The sequence below is a fragment of the Sorex araneus genome, chromosome 1 (assembly GCF_027595985.1).
Source record: "Sorex araneus isolate mSorAra2 chromosome 1, mSorAra2.pri, whole genome shotgun sequence".
Lineage (NCBI taxonomy): Eukaryota > Metazoa > Chordata > Mammalia > Eulipotyphla > Soricidae > Sorex > Sorex araneus.
The window spans coordinates 370887760-370902872 of NC_073302.1; the positions used below are offsets into that span (position 1 = coordinate 370887760).

The following is a 15113-nucleotide window of genomic DNA, read 5'->3' on the forward strand; positions in this document are numbered from 1 at the left end:
AATTTCTAGAATACACAATCTATGATTGGAGCTACATGCTGCAAAACTGCTCTAAATGTGTAGAATTGGTTGAAATAGGAACTAGAATTTTGAGAACCAAGAAGTCCCAAAAATATAGAGAGAACATATGAAATATAGGACTGGCTATAATAATAGCACTGTAGCACTGTCTTCCCATTGCTCATCGATTTGTTCGAGCGGGCACCAATAATGTCTCTATTGTGAGACTTGTTGTTACTGTTTTTGGCATATCAAATATTCTACGGATAGCTTGCCAGGCTCTGCCATTTCAACTTCTCTGTTACAAAGCTCAGTAGCTTGCCGGGCTCTCCGAGAGGGGTGGAGGAATCGAACCCAGGTAAAGGTACGGCGTGCAAGGCAAATGCCATACCTTTTGTGCTATCACTCTGCCCCTAGGCTATGATAATAATGGACATATAAAACTATTCTGAGGCTGGAGAGATAGTACAGTGGATAGGGTGCTTGCCTTGCATTCAGCTAACCCAGTTTCCATTCCTGGCATCCAGGTCCTTCGACCACTGCCTTGAGTAATTCCTGAGTGCAGAGCCAGGAGTAACACTTGAGCATTCCTGGATGTTGCCCCCAAACAAAACAGAACAAAAGAATATCTCCTTATGTCAATTTGTCAAGCTTCAAGAATGTTAAAAGTAACACAAGTTTTCTATCAGCTACACACAGAGATTTATAAAACCAGAAAATAAAATTTTGAATGACTGGGAATGTTATTAGGCACTTTCCAGAAATATGCTTTAAACATCTTTGCTTAGTAAGGAGAAATGAGAAAGATTGCCACCAACCAATTAGTTTGTTAATTTTCAAGAAAACTAGATGGTATCTATAGAGGACCAAATAGATGCACAGGGGTTACTCCTGGCTTTGCACTCAGGACTTACTCCTGTCAGTGCTCAGGGGACCGTATGGGATGCTGGGAATCAAACCTGGGTCACCACATGCAAGGTAAATGCCCTACCCATTGTGCTATCGCTCCTGCCCTAGGAAAAAAATATATATTTTAATAAGTATACTAGAACTTGACTCTTCAACTTCTCTGTTACAAAGCCAAGACAGACTGGTAGGGGGGAAAGCCCTATCTTGTAATAAACTGGTGATAAAGTAGAAAAGCACATGTATGAATTCTTTCATTAATTCAACAAGAGTATATCAAGAGTTTTTACATAGCTGGCATATCCATAGCTGGAAATAGAACACTGTACCTTCTCTCATAAGCAGTAATCTCATTTTGTTGCTGGGCTGGGAGGAGTGAAAAACAATAAACAAATATATTAGATACCAGAAATGTTAAGGGCTATAAAAGAATAAGGAGCAAGATAAGTGGGCCAAATAGTTCTGATAAGGAAGACAAAGAAGCCTTTTTGATAAAGTGATATTTGAATAGAGAACTAGAATCAGCAAGGTAACTCATGGAGGCACATTCCGGGCAAAGGAAAAGTGTGTTCAAGATTGGTGACAGGACTGTTCTTACTGAATCTGAAACACAACAAGAGCCAATGCTGGGATTAAGAGAGATGAGATAGAAGGGCGGGAAAGAGGGCAGGTCAGAAGGACAGCAGGATCTTGCAAGTCATATAAAGACTTGATCTGTAATCTGAGAAAGATGGGAAACCATGTAGACTTCTGAGTGGAGGGGTGGCAAATGTGAGACACATTTTTCAAAGTCTGGATTATTGTAGAGCAAGGAAGCCAGTTCTGCAGGCATTCAAGAAGTCAAGCAAAAAATGGCATGGACCAGAGTGTAATTGTGGGAGTGTAATTGTGGGAATAGTGAATTTAGGATAAACACGAGGGAAAAATCAAGGTTACCACGAGAGTGGAGGTTATCCTAAGCTTACTTGCTGGAAAACCACCTTATCATGTACAGAGATGAGAAAGAGAGTAAAACAAACAAGTCTAAGGGAGAAAAGGGAAAGTTCAGCTTGGGATATCTGGGAGTTGATTTTGCCTTTAGATGTATAGTAGAGAAGCAGAATAGGTAGTTTGTTGTCCCCTCTGAGAGCAGTAAGACTGAAGGTTGAGACTAACATTGTCAGCAAATGAATGGATGGTATTTAAGATTCAACAGTAAATCAATCTTCTTGATGATGATGATGATGATGATGATGATGATGATGATGATGATTCAGTGCATATTGAGAAGAAAAGGTTCAAGGATTGATGCCTGGTTACTTCTATATTTGGAGGTTGAGGCATTAGGAAAGATGATACCTGCACATGGTGTATTAGCTCATACTAAGAGAAAATAGGCTTAGGGATCCAAAAGTAAAGAGGAAATGGTCAACAATGTGAGCTCATTGACTGGATAGGTCAGGTAAGATAAAGGTTAAAAAGTAGTCATCAGATTTTACAATGGAGAAGTCATTGAGATCTTTTCTCCCTCCCTAGCTTTACTGAGATTGAACTGACATGAAATTGTGTACAGTATACAATGTGATGATATCACACACATACACAATACATATAGTCTATCTATGGAAAAATATCTTTCATAGTAGAGTGACTTAGTACTTTCTTCACCTCATACGATTTTAATTTTGTTGTTACTGTCATGATGAAAATATTAAAACTCTACTCTTCAGTATCTATGAAGCTTGCTATATTATGTGGTCAACTGCGGTCAATGTAGTTTATTCACCCTTGTAATTTATTCATCATATTGCTAAAAATCTGTACTCTTTCACCAACCTCCTCTCCTGCCCCTAAATCACCATGGCCCTGACAGAATGGTGTAACAGCAGGGTGCTAAGGCAGGCCTCAGGGTAGCCAACTCAAAGATGAGGTAAGGAAAATGAGGTGCTGTCACCCTTGGTAAACAGCAAATATAGACTTGCTTTAAAGGATTTTAGACTCGAGTGAAATACAGAAGATGAAGAAGACTAGAGCATATCTAGATATATGTATGCTAAAAATGACCCAAGAGGTAAACTGATACTACAAGAGACCTAAAGGTGTCTTTTGCACTCAGGGAAACCTTAAAACTGAAATTCAAACAAGGTATACCTTCTGTGGTTTCACTGAGTTAAGTAATTTATGAATTAAATTTTTGTTTTGGGAACGAACTATATTTATTCACGTTCATTTTTCAATCACATATAGGCATACCCAAAAACTGTTACATATATATACTTCTATGAAAAATATTTCTAATGGAGTCATAGTAGCAAGAAAGTAAATGGTCAAAACTGTCTTTGTCTTTCCTTGCCACCCTCACTTTCATAGTTCTCCACTTAAATACTGGGTATATTCTTATGGTCCTAAATATCAGCTAAAAAATTATGCTTTGGGATTAATGACACTGTATTTCAGTGGCATATTTGATTATTTTGATTACTATAGGATAAAATGACATGTGAAAAATGCTTCAAAATAATCTACTTGGGAGAAGGAGAGGAATTGAGTGAGTAAAAACATGGCACAACTTGCCCTTGATTTGATAGTATCGAAGCTGGGTTCTGGGTGTGCGGCAATTCCTTACATCATTCTTGTCTTTCAGGCGTTTGACATTTTCCATGATATAAGGTTTAAAAATTAAAAGAAACACAGGGCAAGTACATGCTTACTACATTAAATGGTACTATTTTTGATAATTGGGTAAGTCCAAAAGGTGCTATTTGGAGGCACAGAAATTTTTCTGGCATTTAAAAAAATCCTATCAGGTAGTTTGCTTTCACACAGGCAAACACAGATTAGTTTTCAACTAATCAGGTCATGTCTCTGTTTCTTTTAGATATAATTAATTTGAATACTCATTATGGAAAGCTGGAATTTTAAAAAAATGAATCTTTCATTCACTTAGTTATATTTTAACTTTAAGTAACGATGAAGATTTTTTAGTATACTTATGAAGAATGTTTTGAGGTAATGTAATTCTATACAAATAGTTGATTATGAACAGAAGAAAAATTTCTCAACCACTTTTTAATTCTGAATATGTTCAATCCAATTATAGATTAAAAATACTAAAGACTTTAAAAACTAGCAAAGATAGAAACAATAGTGTTACATCATTAACTCTTCAAATATTAACCATTAGGTATTCTTTAGTATATCTCAGTAACACATTCATTAACCATTAACCATGGTATTATTGTTTCTCTAATTGCCATTAATTTCACCAGGCAAAGGTGAAAAACCGACCCAAATCATTTTTTCTATGTCAGAAAAATGTTCAGATTATATTAACAGCACCCTTGCCTGTTCACCAAATTATCATCATTGAAAGTCTAATCTATATTGACAAACTATAAAATCTACTTCAAAAATTAAACCCAAACTTAAGTTCTTCAGTTTACAGCTTCTTTTATATGGCTTTATTGCCTTCAACATATTCTTGGTGTCAACTACTGAGCAAAGGAATAAGATTTCCATTGTAACTGATACCTAAATTTCTATTCCCCTTTAAGCATCTAATTTGCACTGTGAAAACATATAATTTGAGACTTGTAGTTCTATCACAAAAGTACAACAGTTTATGCTGATCTCTAATTTTCTGAGTTGTGCTGGCTATAATTTAAATTTTTTGCATGTTTTTAACTGCAATGCAGACCAATATACATCAGAAACCTTTGTATATTGACAGAGACTGGGAAAAGGATGCCTTGTTCTGATTTCAGATAAGCATTCCCTTTTCAAAACTGCAGGTGCACCGGAGCCCATTCATAGCACTTTGCTTCAAACTAATGGAGTCACTGATTTGAATTACAATGCTATTATATGAGAACCTGTCTAATCTTTATAAGCACAATGAATATTAAAAATCATCATTATTAACACATTTTAAAGACACTTTGGACATTTGCCTCTGTATTGGGATAATATATTCAATTTTGGTCATTTTACTCATATGTATGCTAACTAAATCTCAAAAAATGTCACTTGTTAACACAGGATGGAACTGCACTAGTGGCAAATCTGCTCATTCTATTTAAAAGATTATTGATAATGAACAAGGAATTTGTCTTAAATTTCTCTTACTTTGAAATTAATATATAAGCCCCCAAAATGCTACAAGATAATGTATTGACTGCTCTCATTTTACCTCTGTAAATCTCATTGAAACAAATACTTGACAGCTAAATCTATATCAAATAAGTTATTGTATGTTTACATTAGCACTTATTTATAAGGCTATTACTAGACTCTTAATTAGCTTCAGGCAGAAAGTTAACTCATCAGTTTACAGCATAGGAATGAATCTTATTTTAAAATACAGTAAAAACTCTCCTTGAACCAGTAAGAGAAGGGCTACAATAGAGTTCAAGATTTAAGATGCCCAAATACAGCAAAAGTAAAACTTTTTAAAAAGAATAGCAACAATTATTGAATTGACAAAAATGAACATGTGGCCTATACTGAAAAGCAGTAAGAACTCACTTTAAAGTAACTATCAATGCTATTACTTCTTTCTATTTTACTATTTGCTAAACAACCCTAAGCTGACACTGTATATTTGCAAATAATATTGTCAGAACACCTTTTCATACACTATGTGACAGGAGCTTTTCTTTGCAATTTTGGGAGAACCTGTGCTACTAGTGTCATCTTATAAGGGAGAACAATACATCTGATAAAGCATCATCTCTGGAAATTAAATTATGATAGAAGTAGCTTGCCTGTATGCAAAGCTATCAATCCTGGTTCAGCATTCAGTTTCAGAGAGAGAGATTTCAGGGAGAAATCGATTTCGCTAAGAATAATTTTTAACCTGAAAACAAAAAGTGTCCCGAAACAAAAAAATATTTCTTGAGTGTATTTAGTGCTCATTCATGCTGAACACTTTGATAGTGATGGGTGCTTGGATGTTGCAGTTCTTTTCTTTCTTGGACACAAAACTAAAAGACTCACTTCCATATAGACTTACCCCAGCCTAGGGGGAATCAAATAAACGCAGGTAGGAAGTAGACCTCAAATCTAGACAGATGAGGAGCATCTTCAAGGCAGCCACCAAAAACCTAAAAGCCTTCAAGGATGGAGCAGAAACCCTGAATTGGCTTCTGTCAGTGCGACCCCACCCCCAGTTCCAAATTTTCATTTTATTACTACTTTCCCAACATCCAGGAGCAGTTACTGCTGTCACAAGGGGCGGAAATACTTGACACTTGGCCTCCAGAGCGCCATCTGCGCTGCCAGTCCACACAGCACACCCTTCTACCGATCTCAGGGCCCTTGGAGGCTGACTTACCTGGCCGGGATTCTCTTCCCGAGCCCCATCACCTTTGGGGAAAGAGAAGGAGACAGAAGAAAAGCAAAACCACTTACCACTCTGGCCCAGTCCAAGAACAACTGAAAACACCCAGGCCGCCCGGAGGAAGGGGGCAGGACCTCGGCGGCAGTTTTGCAGGCAGACAAATGCGGCAGTAAAAAAAGCCTGGTCCAAGCGGCACATAATGCACAGCAGCCCGCACCGCGCCCGCCGGCCGGCGGCTCTCCGGATGCGCGCTCGCGCCTCCCGGGCGCACCTCGGGGCCCGCGGGCCGAGAGTCGCTAGGAAGTTTCCCGCAGGCCCGGCAGGCGGCTCCCGCGGCTCCCCACTGGCGGTGCAGGTACGCCGGCCCGAGCACCGCTCGGCATCTCAGGGCCCGCTCGGCCCTCCCAGCTCGGCACGGAGGCTCCCGAGATCTCCGCGAGAAGCGCCTCCTCCGACGGCCAGTGGCCCGGGGGCGGCGGCGACGCGACCGAGGGCTCCGCAGCCCGTTCTGGGACAAAGAAAAGAGCTTTTGTTTCTTCCCAGCCGTTGGGGCTTCTGCTGCATAAATCAGCTTAGCGCAGAGCCAAACACAATCAAACCCAAACAAAGCCCGAAGCTGGGGGAAAAACCAGCCTAAAGGACATTCACTGGAGCGGCTGCCTCGGTGGGAGGGGACGCCCGCGAGGCCCACGGTGGGGGGAAAGTCGGGAGCGCATCAGTCGGCGCGAGCTTCTTCCACAGGTGGGCAGGGGCCAGATCCACCGAGTTGCCTCTTTTTGCAGCCTGGTCAGCTGAGCTGCGGGCCAAGTCGAAGCAGCAAGGTCTTGGAGAGGAAGCGCGGGGTGCTAGCAGCCAGGGGGGTGGAGGCGGCTCCGGGAGAACCCTGGAAGCTGCCTGCGGCGCGTGCAGACACGCAGCTGGGCACCGCAACTCCCGGCTCGGCTGGGAGTGGGGCGCAGCACGGCGAGCGCTGCCAGGGGAGTGCAGGAGCCCGGCCTCTCAGGGCGGGAACTGAGTGCCGGGGTCTTGGCCCGAGTGAGCTCCTTCTCGGGCGTCCTACAGTGCAGAGCCCCGGTAGGCTGGCTCGTTCTGGGGTGCACCGGGCGAGGATGTGAGGGTGGCGAGGCCGGCCCGGGGCGGGGGAGGCGTAGTTCTGCCTCGGAGCCCTGGAGGTGGGGGGCTCCCAAAGTGCGTGCGGGTGAGCTGGGCTCGCTCGGGGCGGCGGGTTGCTAGGAAACCGCCCCACGCTACCGAGCGCCCTGCCCCGACCGCCTGCAGGCGAGCCCGCGGCGCTGGCTCGTAGCGCAGCCCGGGCGTGGGCGGGACATTGGTAAGGCATGAAGTCACCGCGGCCCACACTCGCTCTTTGTTTTGCTCACTCCAGCTCTTTTTCTGCCCCCTTGGCTCCGAGAAGTGCTATTCCTATCATTCCCGAGCAGTCCCGAGGCGTTGCCGCGCCCCCCCCCCCCCCCAGTGGCCCAGGCCCTTAACCCTTTCCGCCCACCACGTATCCCCCCTCCCAAGCTTGCTCGTCTGGCGGGTGTGCAAGACCCGCTCGGCGCTAGTGGCAGCTGAGCCCAAACCCCAGCCTCGGTCCCGGGCGCTGCTGGGGCCTTTGTTCCGAGCGGTCCTCGCTGCCCCGCAGCTGCCGCCGCGCACCGAGTGCATCCCCGGGCCCGCGACTCCTGCACCCGCGGTGTTCCGGGGGTGCGCACCGTCCGATTTGCTTCCAGAGTTGGGAGCTCACCCTGGACCGGGCCCCGAGAGTGTGTGGCGTCTCCCCAACCCCTGGAGAGTAGTTGGGTGAGTGGAGAGCTGTCCCCCTAACTGCTGGACGGAGACTCCTCGGGGCTTCTCGGCTCAGAGACAGCCTCAGTGCCAAACCGAGCTGACCGACCTGTTCTCCTCGGGCTCTGTGGGGGGAGCCCCGGGGTTTTGCTAGTAAGCCCGGGTCTTTGACCTTAAGCGGCACCTTCTTCGTTCGCAAACGGAACAAAGAAGTTCCCGAGGGCGGCAAAGCTGGGCTGGAGGAGCGGTATTTTTGTCTGTTGGCTCGCAGAGCTGAGCTGTAGGTGCGAGCGGGCGAGGCTGCTGGGCTGGGCACCCCCCCACCCGGCGGGGCAGTGGCTCGCCTGCCTGGGTCCTGACGTTAACACCTTAGGCAGAGGGAGGGAACCCAGATTGCCGAGGAGGCTGCGTTTTCCTTCTGAGCCCCCGGGGTGATGGCTCTCGTTTTCCTCTAGGGGCAGGAGTGCTTCCCCGCAGCGCCTTCTGACCACTCGGCTTTCCAAGAGCTCTTCCAGACAGCTCGGTAGGGCATTTGCCTCTTACCACACTCCAGCCAGGTCAAGGTGAAATATGAGGGACTTTCCCTGCTTATTTCATAGTTTCCTTCTCCATATTTGGATTTCAAGACAAGTAGGAGACTTCTGTGCTTCCTGTTTTTCTCTGTGTTAACCGAGGGGATGGAAAGTGTCTGTTTAATAAACCCCGACATTGAAAACTTCCCCTGCTCAGGCTGGGACTGGCAGTTGCAGCGAATTCCTAGGGAGTAGTAAAACCACCCAGCCCTAAGTCTGTCCCGACCCACCTTATGAACACAGGAACTGAGACCTGATAAGACCTTTACCTGGAATTGGCCCAGATGAAAAGGCTAGACCCACATTCCGAAAGAGAAGCTCCAGAAGGAACAAAGGTCAGAAGATGAATATCAAAGAAGACCATGACCACTCCCAGCTCAACCCCCTTTGCAACTACCCTAGTAATAGCGTTTTACCTAGCTAGAAAGCCCCGTGTGGGTCGTGCCACTTGGGGAAAACCCTGTAAAAGCCACCTTGAACAAAGAAGGGCACGCTTATGATGCCCCAGCCCCGGCTCCTGTGCTGCTTGTGCCCACGTGGTGGAGCACATGTTTCTCCCCCATCTCCCCTCTTGAGATGTGTTTTTTCATGCTTTTGTATCTAATGCTGATGTGTGTAGGGGCTTTCTTCACCTTTGGAGAAACTGCTGTTCTCTTTAGCATGTTACTCTCTCCCGCTTTCTTTCCCTCCTTCCCCTTCCTAAACCCTCCAAATAAAAAATCTGTTTTCACTTCACTGCTTGGCTACACCTTAAATTCTTTTTCTGGGAGAAAAGACAATATACCTGAAAACTCTTGATAAGGCCTAGGACTAACTTTCCTTTCCTGCAAAGGGATTTTCTCTCTCCAGCCTGAGTCCATGGCTTCCCAAGAAACTAGGTGGCCGGGATCAATAGCCACCCAGTGGGGCTGGCAGGGCTCTGGCCGGTGCCACACAGGAGCTCAATGCAGACTTGATCACTCCCAGCCTTCTCAACCAGTCCCTTGATGGCAGAAGCATATTGGGAGAAAGTGATTGTCACTCTCCACCTCACATAAGCCACTCATGGGGGCCCACCGACTTCAAAATGACAAGTGCCCTGGGCCTACAATGCAGGTACTTTCAGAGACCAACTGCATGATCCAAACCTGAAAATTGTTTCTTCTAAGTGCAGTTACCTTGTAGGAAAGGTGGTACTTGTTATGATGGAAACACATGGGGAAGGGGTGAGCTCCTGGAACCCTAGTTAATTGGTCATTTTAAAACTTTCACCCACCAAATAGATACTCAATCAAAATAGATAAAAGGCAACTCCTCTCTTGGCCTTCTCACCTACACCCAGTAGGTAGACAGGACGCCAGAGACTTTTCAACCACACTCTGCAGCAGTGGCCAGAGACCAAGGACATACAAAAGAACAGGGACCTGCTGGGTTGCAACCCTACAGAGGCCAACAACAGATGACAGAGCAAATCCCAGCAAGGCAACACAGTTTATAGGTTTCAGCTGCAGCTTTCTTTTTGTTGTTGTTGTTGTTGTTGTTTGGGGGGGAGGTCACACCCGGGGATGCACAGGGGTTACTTCTGACTCTGCACTCAGGAGTTACCCCTGGCGGTGCTCAGGGAACCAAATGGGATGCTGGGAATCAAACTCAGGTCCGCCTTGTGCAAGACAAATGCCCTACCCACTGTGCTATTGCTCCAGCCCGCAGCTGCAGCTTTCATGACAGGTATATGAACCTGGGGTAGAGAATATCATACATAGGAATATGATCAGGTCAGACTGCACAGGAGGTGAGCAGACAGAGCAGGAATGTACAACTAGGATGTTATAATCTGGGCTGATCTCTGGGGGACAAGATGAGTGTCAAGGGGCACTGGTGAAAGGAGAGGTTTGGACACTAGGGAAGGACTCGGACCCAGCTACTGAAACTAAACAATAAAGTCATCTGAGTTTTGATGCAGATGTTGCATATATCAAGAACTCAGGAATTCATATATCAAGAATGCATATATCAAGAACTCAGAAGTTCCTCAAGAACTCAGGAATTAACCCACATTTGCTGGAACATTGTTCTAAATAGATAAAATTAACTCCAGCTTCATTATTGTCTTTCCTGAGTTCCAAGTTTGAACAGCTACAGTTATGCTTTCAGTGGTTCTAAAGCAAGAGTTTGAAAAGTGGTGGGGGTGGGGATGAGGGTGTGCAGTTAGAATAAGAAAGGAAAGTATTCAAGCTCTGAATAGCGACTCCTCAATGGGGCCAGCATGTGTAGTTTCCAGAGATTATTTCACTGTCCAAAGGAATGCAGCACCCTGACAGAGCAGACAGAATCAGTCCTCAAATTTATTCTACACCATAAAGAGACTTTATTTAAAACAGAATTTCATGATATTTAATCTTGATATTGGACTGTTACTGACAATGCCAGTGTAAAGTAAAATACAAATTTCTGCAAAGTAAGAGTGTGATTTCCTGAAGCTACAGTAGTTTCTAGTTTTTAACTTGCTGGATGTTATTGCAAATAAATATTGGTAATATTTATTGAATATAGAAACATTCAATTTTCTAAGTCAAATTGTACAGTTAGAAAAAAGCAAATTATGGGCTGGAGCGATAGCACAGCAGGTAGAGCATTTGCCTTGCACGTGGCCAACCCGGGTTCGATTCCCAGCATCCCATATGGTTCCCTGAGCACCACCAGGGGTGATTCCTGAGTGCAGAGCCAGGAGTAACCCTTGTGCATTGCCAGTTGTGACCCAAAAAGCAGGAAAAAAAGAAAGAAGAAAATTACATAAATCAATAAGAGGAAATTTTGATGCCCTTTCGAAAGAACTGTCACTGTCACTGTCATCCCATTGTTTATCGATTTGTTCGAGCAGGCACCAGTAATGTCTCTCATTGAGAGACTTATTGTTACTGTTTTTAGCATATCCAATATGCACGGGTAGCTTGCCGGGCTCTGCCGCGCAGGCTCGATACTCTCAGTAGCTTGCTGGGCTCTCCAAGAGGGCCGGAGGAACAGAACTCAGGTGGAGAAATCGAACTTGGTTTTGAAAAAAATACTTCAAAATTTTGTAATATGGAGCCCCTGCCAGGATGCCAGTTGTGGACGTGTTGAAGAATAAACATGTTGTCATTTACAGCACTTCACACTTAGAAAAAGGTTTTAATTCTGACTATCAAAATAAAATAAGAGAATATCCTAACTGTAAGACTGTAATCTTAGTAAATTGTTCACAAGTCATTCGTATATTTTGGCCTATAAAAGTAAAATGCAAACTCCCCTAAGCCCTGTGAATCATCTGTAGGACTTTCTAATAATAAATGTGTCTGGTTGCCCAAGAACAAAGTTTGCTTGTTTCCAATAAATGTCATTGGTTTATTTATCATTTTTCCAATAAGGAAATAATAATTATTTTTTGTTTTATAAAATAATTTATCCTTTTTCCTATAAGAAGATGTACAGATATTGTGCAGAAACTTCACATCAATGCAGGAAGTCTCTGGTCAGGAATATGGCCACTAGGTCAAGATGTGGGTGACAAGTTCATTTGATCCTACGGAAAAGAATTCAAGCATGAGTCTGAGAAATAAAGAATAGAAATCACTTATTATGGAATACTAAAAGTAGTACGTACACACTGTAAGATTCAGACTGAAGGCATACTTAGAGTACCTCAGTTATCTCTAAACTTTCAGAATATATAGGTCTAGAAACAGAAGGATTAAATTGTAGGTGAGATACACAAAATTCTTTAGGAAAGAAGGAGGACTCAGGGTGGAGAGTTTCTGGAGTCAAGATACCACATGTTCTGATGTTACTTGAGTCATTTCCAGGGGTTATCAAGGCAATACTAAACTGTTATGGCATAGGTGGGTGTGATTTTGATCCTGCAAATACAATTAGCTAGAAGTTGTCCTTTGGTCTCCTGGTCCTTGCCAGATTCATTTGGTTCTAACCAGTATCCATGAATCTTGGTCTTCACTATTTTTAACTCTTAAGATATTTCACATCTGTAATGACATCTTCTTTTGGTAGGAAGGGGAGGTGTGGGTCACACCTGACTGTTCTTAGGGCTTACTCCTCCTGACGATGTGCTCAGAGATCACTCTTAGCAGGGCTCAGGGGACCATATGTAGCAACCAGGACCGAACTTCAATTGACCATATTCAGAGCAAGTGTCTTACCCACTGTTCTTTCTGACCCCATAGTATCTCTTTTGACAAAACATGTGGTTCATATGTAGAATAGGCATAATTTCTTTTTTATTTAATCTATATTTAAATTTATATACTGTGACTCAAAAATTTGTTGACTCTATAGAGTTTCAGACATACAATGATCCCATCTCCAATCATAACAGGAGTGACCACATCTTTCCTCCAATGATCTTAGGTTATCTCCCAAGTCGAACCTATCTTCTTGATAGACACATTTTTTTTTCCAGATCACATTTTATTTATTTATTTATTTTTAAAATTTTTTATTGAGTCACTATGTGGAAAGTCACAAAGTTTTCAGGTTTAAGTCTCAGTTATACAATGCTCGAACACCCATCCCTTCACCAGTGCACATATTCCACCACCAAGAATCCCAGTATAGCTCCACCCTGCACCCCTAGACCCCTAGCCCCCCCACGCTTAGCCCCCCCGCCTGTGTAACTAGTAAATTTCACTTTACTTTCACTTTGATTGCATTCAATATTTCAACAAAACTCACTATTATTGTTTGGAGAGTCTCTCCCCTAAAGTCAGACCTGCTGAAAAGGAAGCATTAGATAATTTGTTTTCCATTGCTGAGAATGAAGAGGTATGAGGTCGAGTGACCACACTTGGCGGCCTCTCAGTTTTGGGTTTCTGTATTTTAGTATTTTAGTAACTAAGTCCAGAGAGATATCTGCCAGAAGTTGCATCATTGCCAACTTGTACTTCTCAGTTACATTATATTCCACATATGAGTGCAATCTTTCTATGTCTATCTCTTTCTTTCTGACTCATTTCACTCAACATGATACTTTCCATGTTGATCCATTTATATGCAAATTTCATGACTTCATGTTTTCTGACAGCTACATAGTATTCCATTGTGTAGATGTACCAGAGTTTCTTTAACCAGTCATCTGTTTTGGGGCACTCTGTTTTTTTCCAGATTCTGGCTATTGTAAACAGTGCTGCAATGAACATAGAAATACAGATGCCATCTCTACTATACCTTTTTGCCTCTCCGGGATATATTCCCAGGAGTGGTATTGCTGGGTCACATGGAAGGTCAATTTCTAATTTTTTGAGAATCGTCCATATTGTTTTCCAAAAGAGCTGAACCAGTCGTCATTCCCACCAGCAGTGAAGAAGAGTCCCTTTCTCCCCGCATCCACGCCAACACCGGTTGTTTTTGTTTTTTGGGATGTGGGCCAGTCTCTGTGGTGTGAGATGATATCTCATGGTTGTTTTGATCTGCATCTCCCTGAAGATTAGTGACGTTGAACATTTTCTCATGTGCCTCTGAGCCATTCGGATTTCTTCTTTGGGAAAGTTTCTGTTCATTTCATCACCCCATTTTTTGATCAGGTTGGCAGTTTTCTTCTTGTGGAGTTCAACTAGTGCATTGTATATCCTTGTTATCAACCCTTTATCAGATGGGTACTGCGTAAATATCCTTTCCCATTCTGTAGATTGTCTTTGTACTTTGGTCACTGTTTCTCTTGAAGTGCAGAAGCTTCTTAGTTTGAGATAGTCCCATTTATTTATCTCTGTTTTCACTTGCTTGGCCAGTGGCGTGTCAGCTTTGAAGAACCCTTTGGCTTCAATGTTGTGGAGGGTTTTGCCGACCTTGGATAGATGCATTTTTGAGTTAAATTGTTGTAGTTGGGTCCACTGTTTTCAGTAGTATTGGATTTGCTGGTTTAGATTTACGCAGATACCTTTACACCATAGATGCACCGGCAACCCTGACTCTTGTTCCTATGTTACTTTCAGATCATCTCTTCTTGCTTTTCCCCTTCATTTATCTCCTTCCCTAACATTTCCATTTCTATAGTCTAGAAATAATTATTTACCCATGTTTAATAAATTCCATTCCCTAAACATTTTATATTCTGTATACTACATATTAGTGAGACCATCTAGTATTTGTCCTTATTCTTCTGACTTACTTCACTTAACATAAGATCATCCAGTTCCAACTAAGTTGCAGTGAATTGCATGATTTTATGGTTCCTTGTGGCTGCATAGTATTCCATTGTGCATATTTATCATAGTTTCATCATCCACTCTCCCTTCATTGGGCATCTGGGTTGTTTCCACATTCTGCCTATTGTACTGAGTCCTATAATGAACATAGATATGCATATGCATTTTTTCTAATGAAATTTTTGTGTGTATGTTTTGGGTGGATACCAATAAGTGGAATCAGTGGGTAATATGGGAGCTCTATTCTTAGGTTTTTGAGGAATACCCATATTATTTTCCATAGCGGCTGAACCATATAACTCTTTTACCAGCAATACATGAGAATTTCTTGTGTAACCACATCACTACCAAAACAGGTTG

The 15113-nt window shown here is 43.1% G+C and overlaps 1 protein-coding gene across 1 annotated transcript in view; it reads right to left on the reverse strand.

The window, feature by feature from the left end:
- ITGB8 (integrin subunit beta 8) overlaps nucleotides 1–6881 on the reverse strand; it is a 104336-nt gene extending 97455 nt beyond the window's left edge. The window contains exon 1 of the mRNA XM_004604096.2: nucleotides 6295–6881. Within this exon, the coding sequence (XP_004604153.2) occupies nucleotides 6295–6421 (127 nt within the window). The 5' untranslated portion in view covers nucleotides 6422–6881. The remainder of the gene's footprint in view (nucleotides 1–6294) is intronic.
- Nucleotides 6882–15113: the final 8232 nt, after the last annotated feature.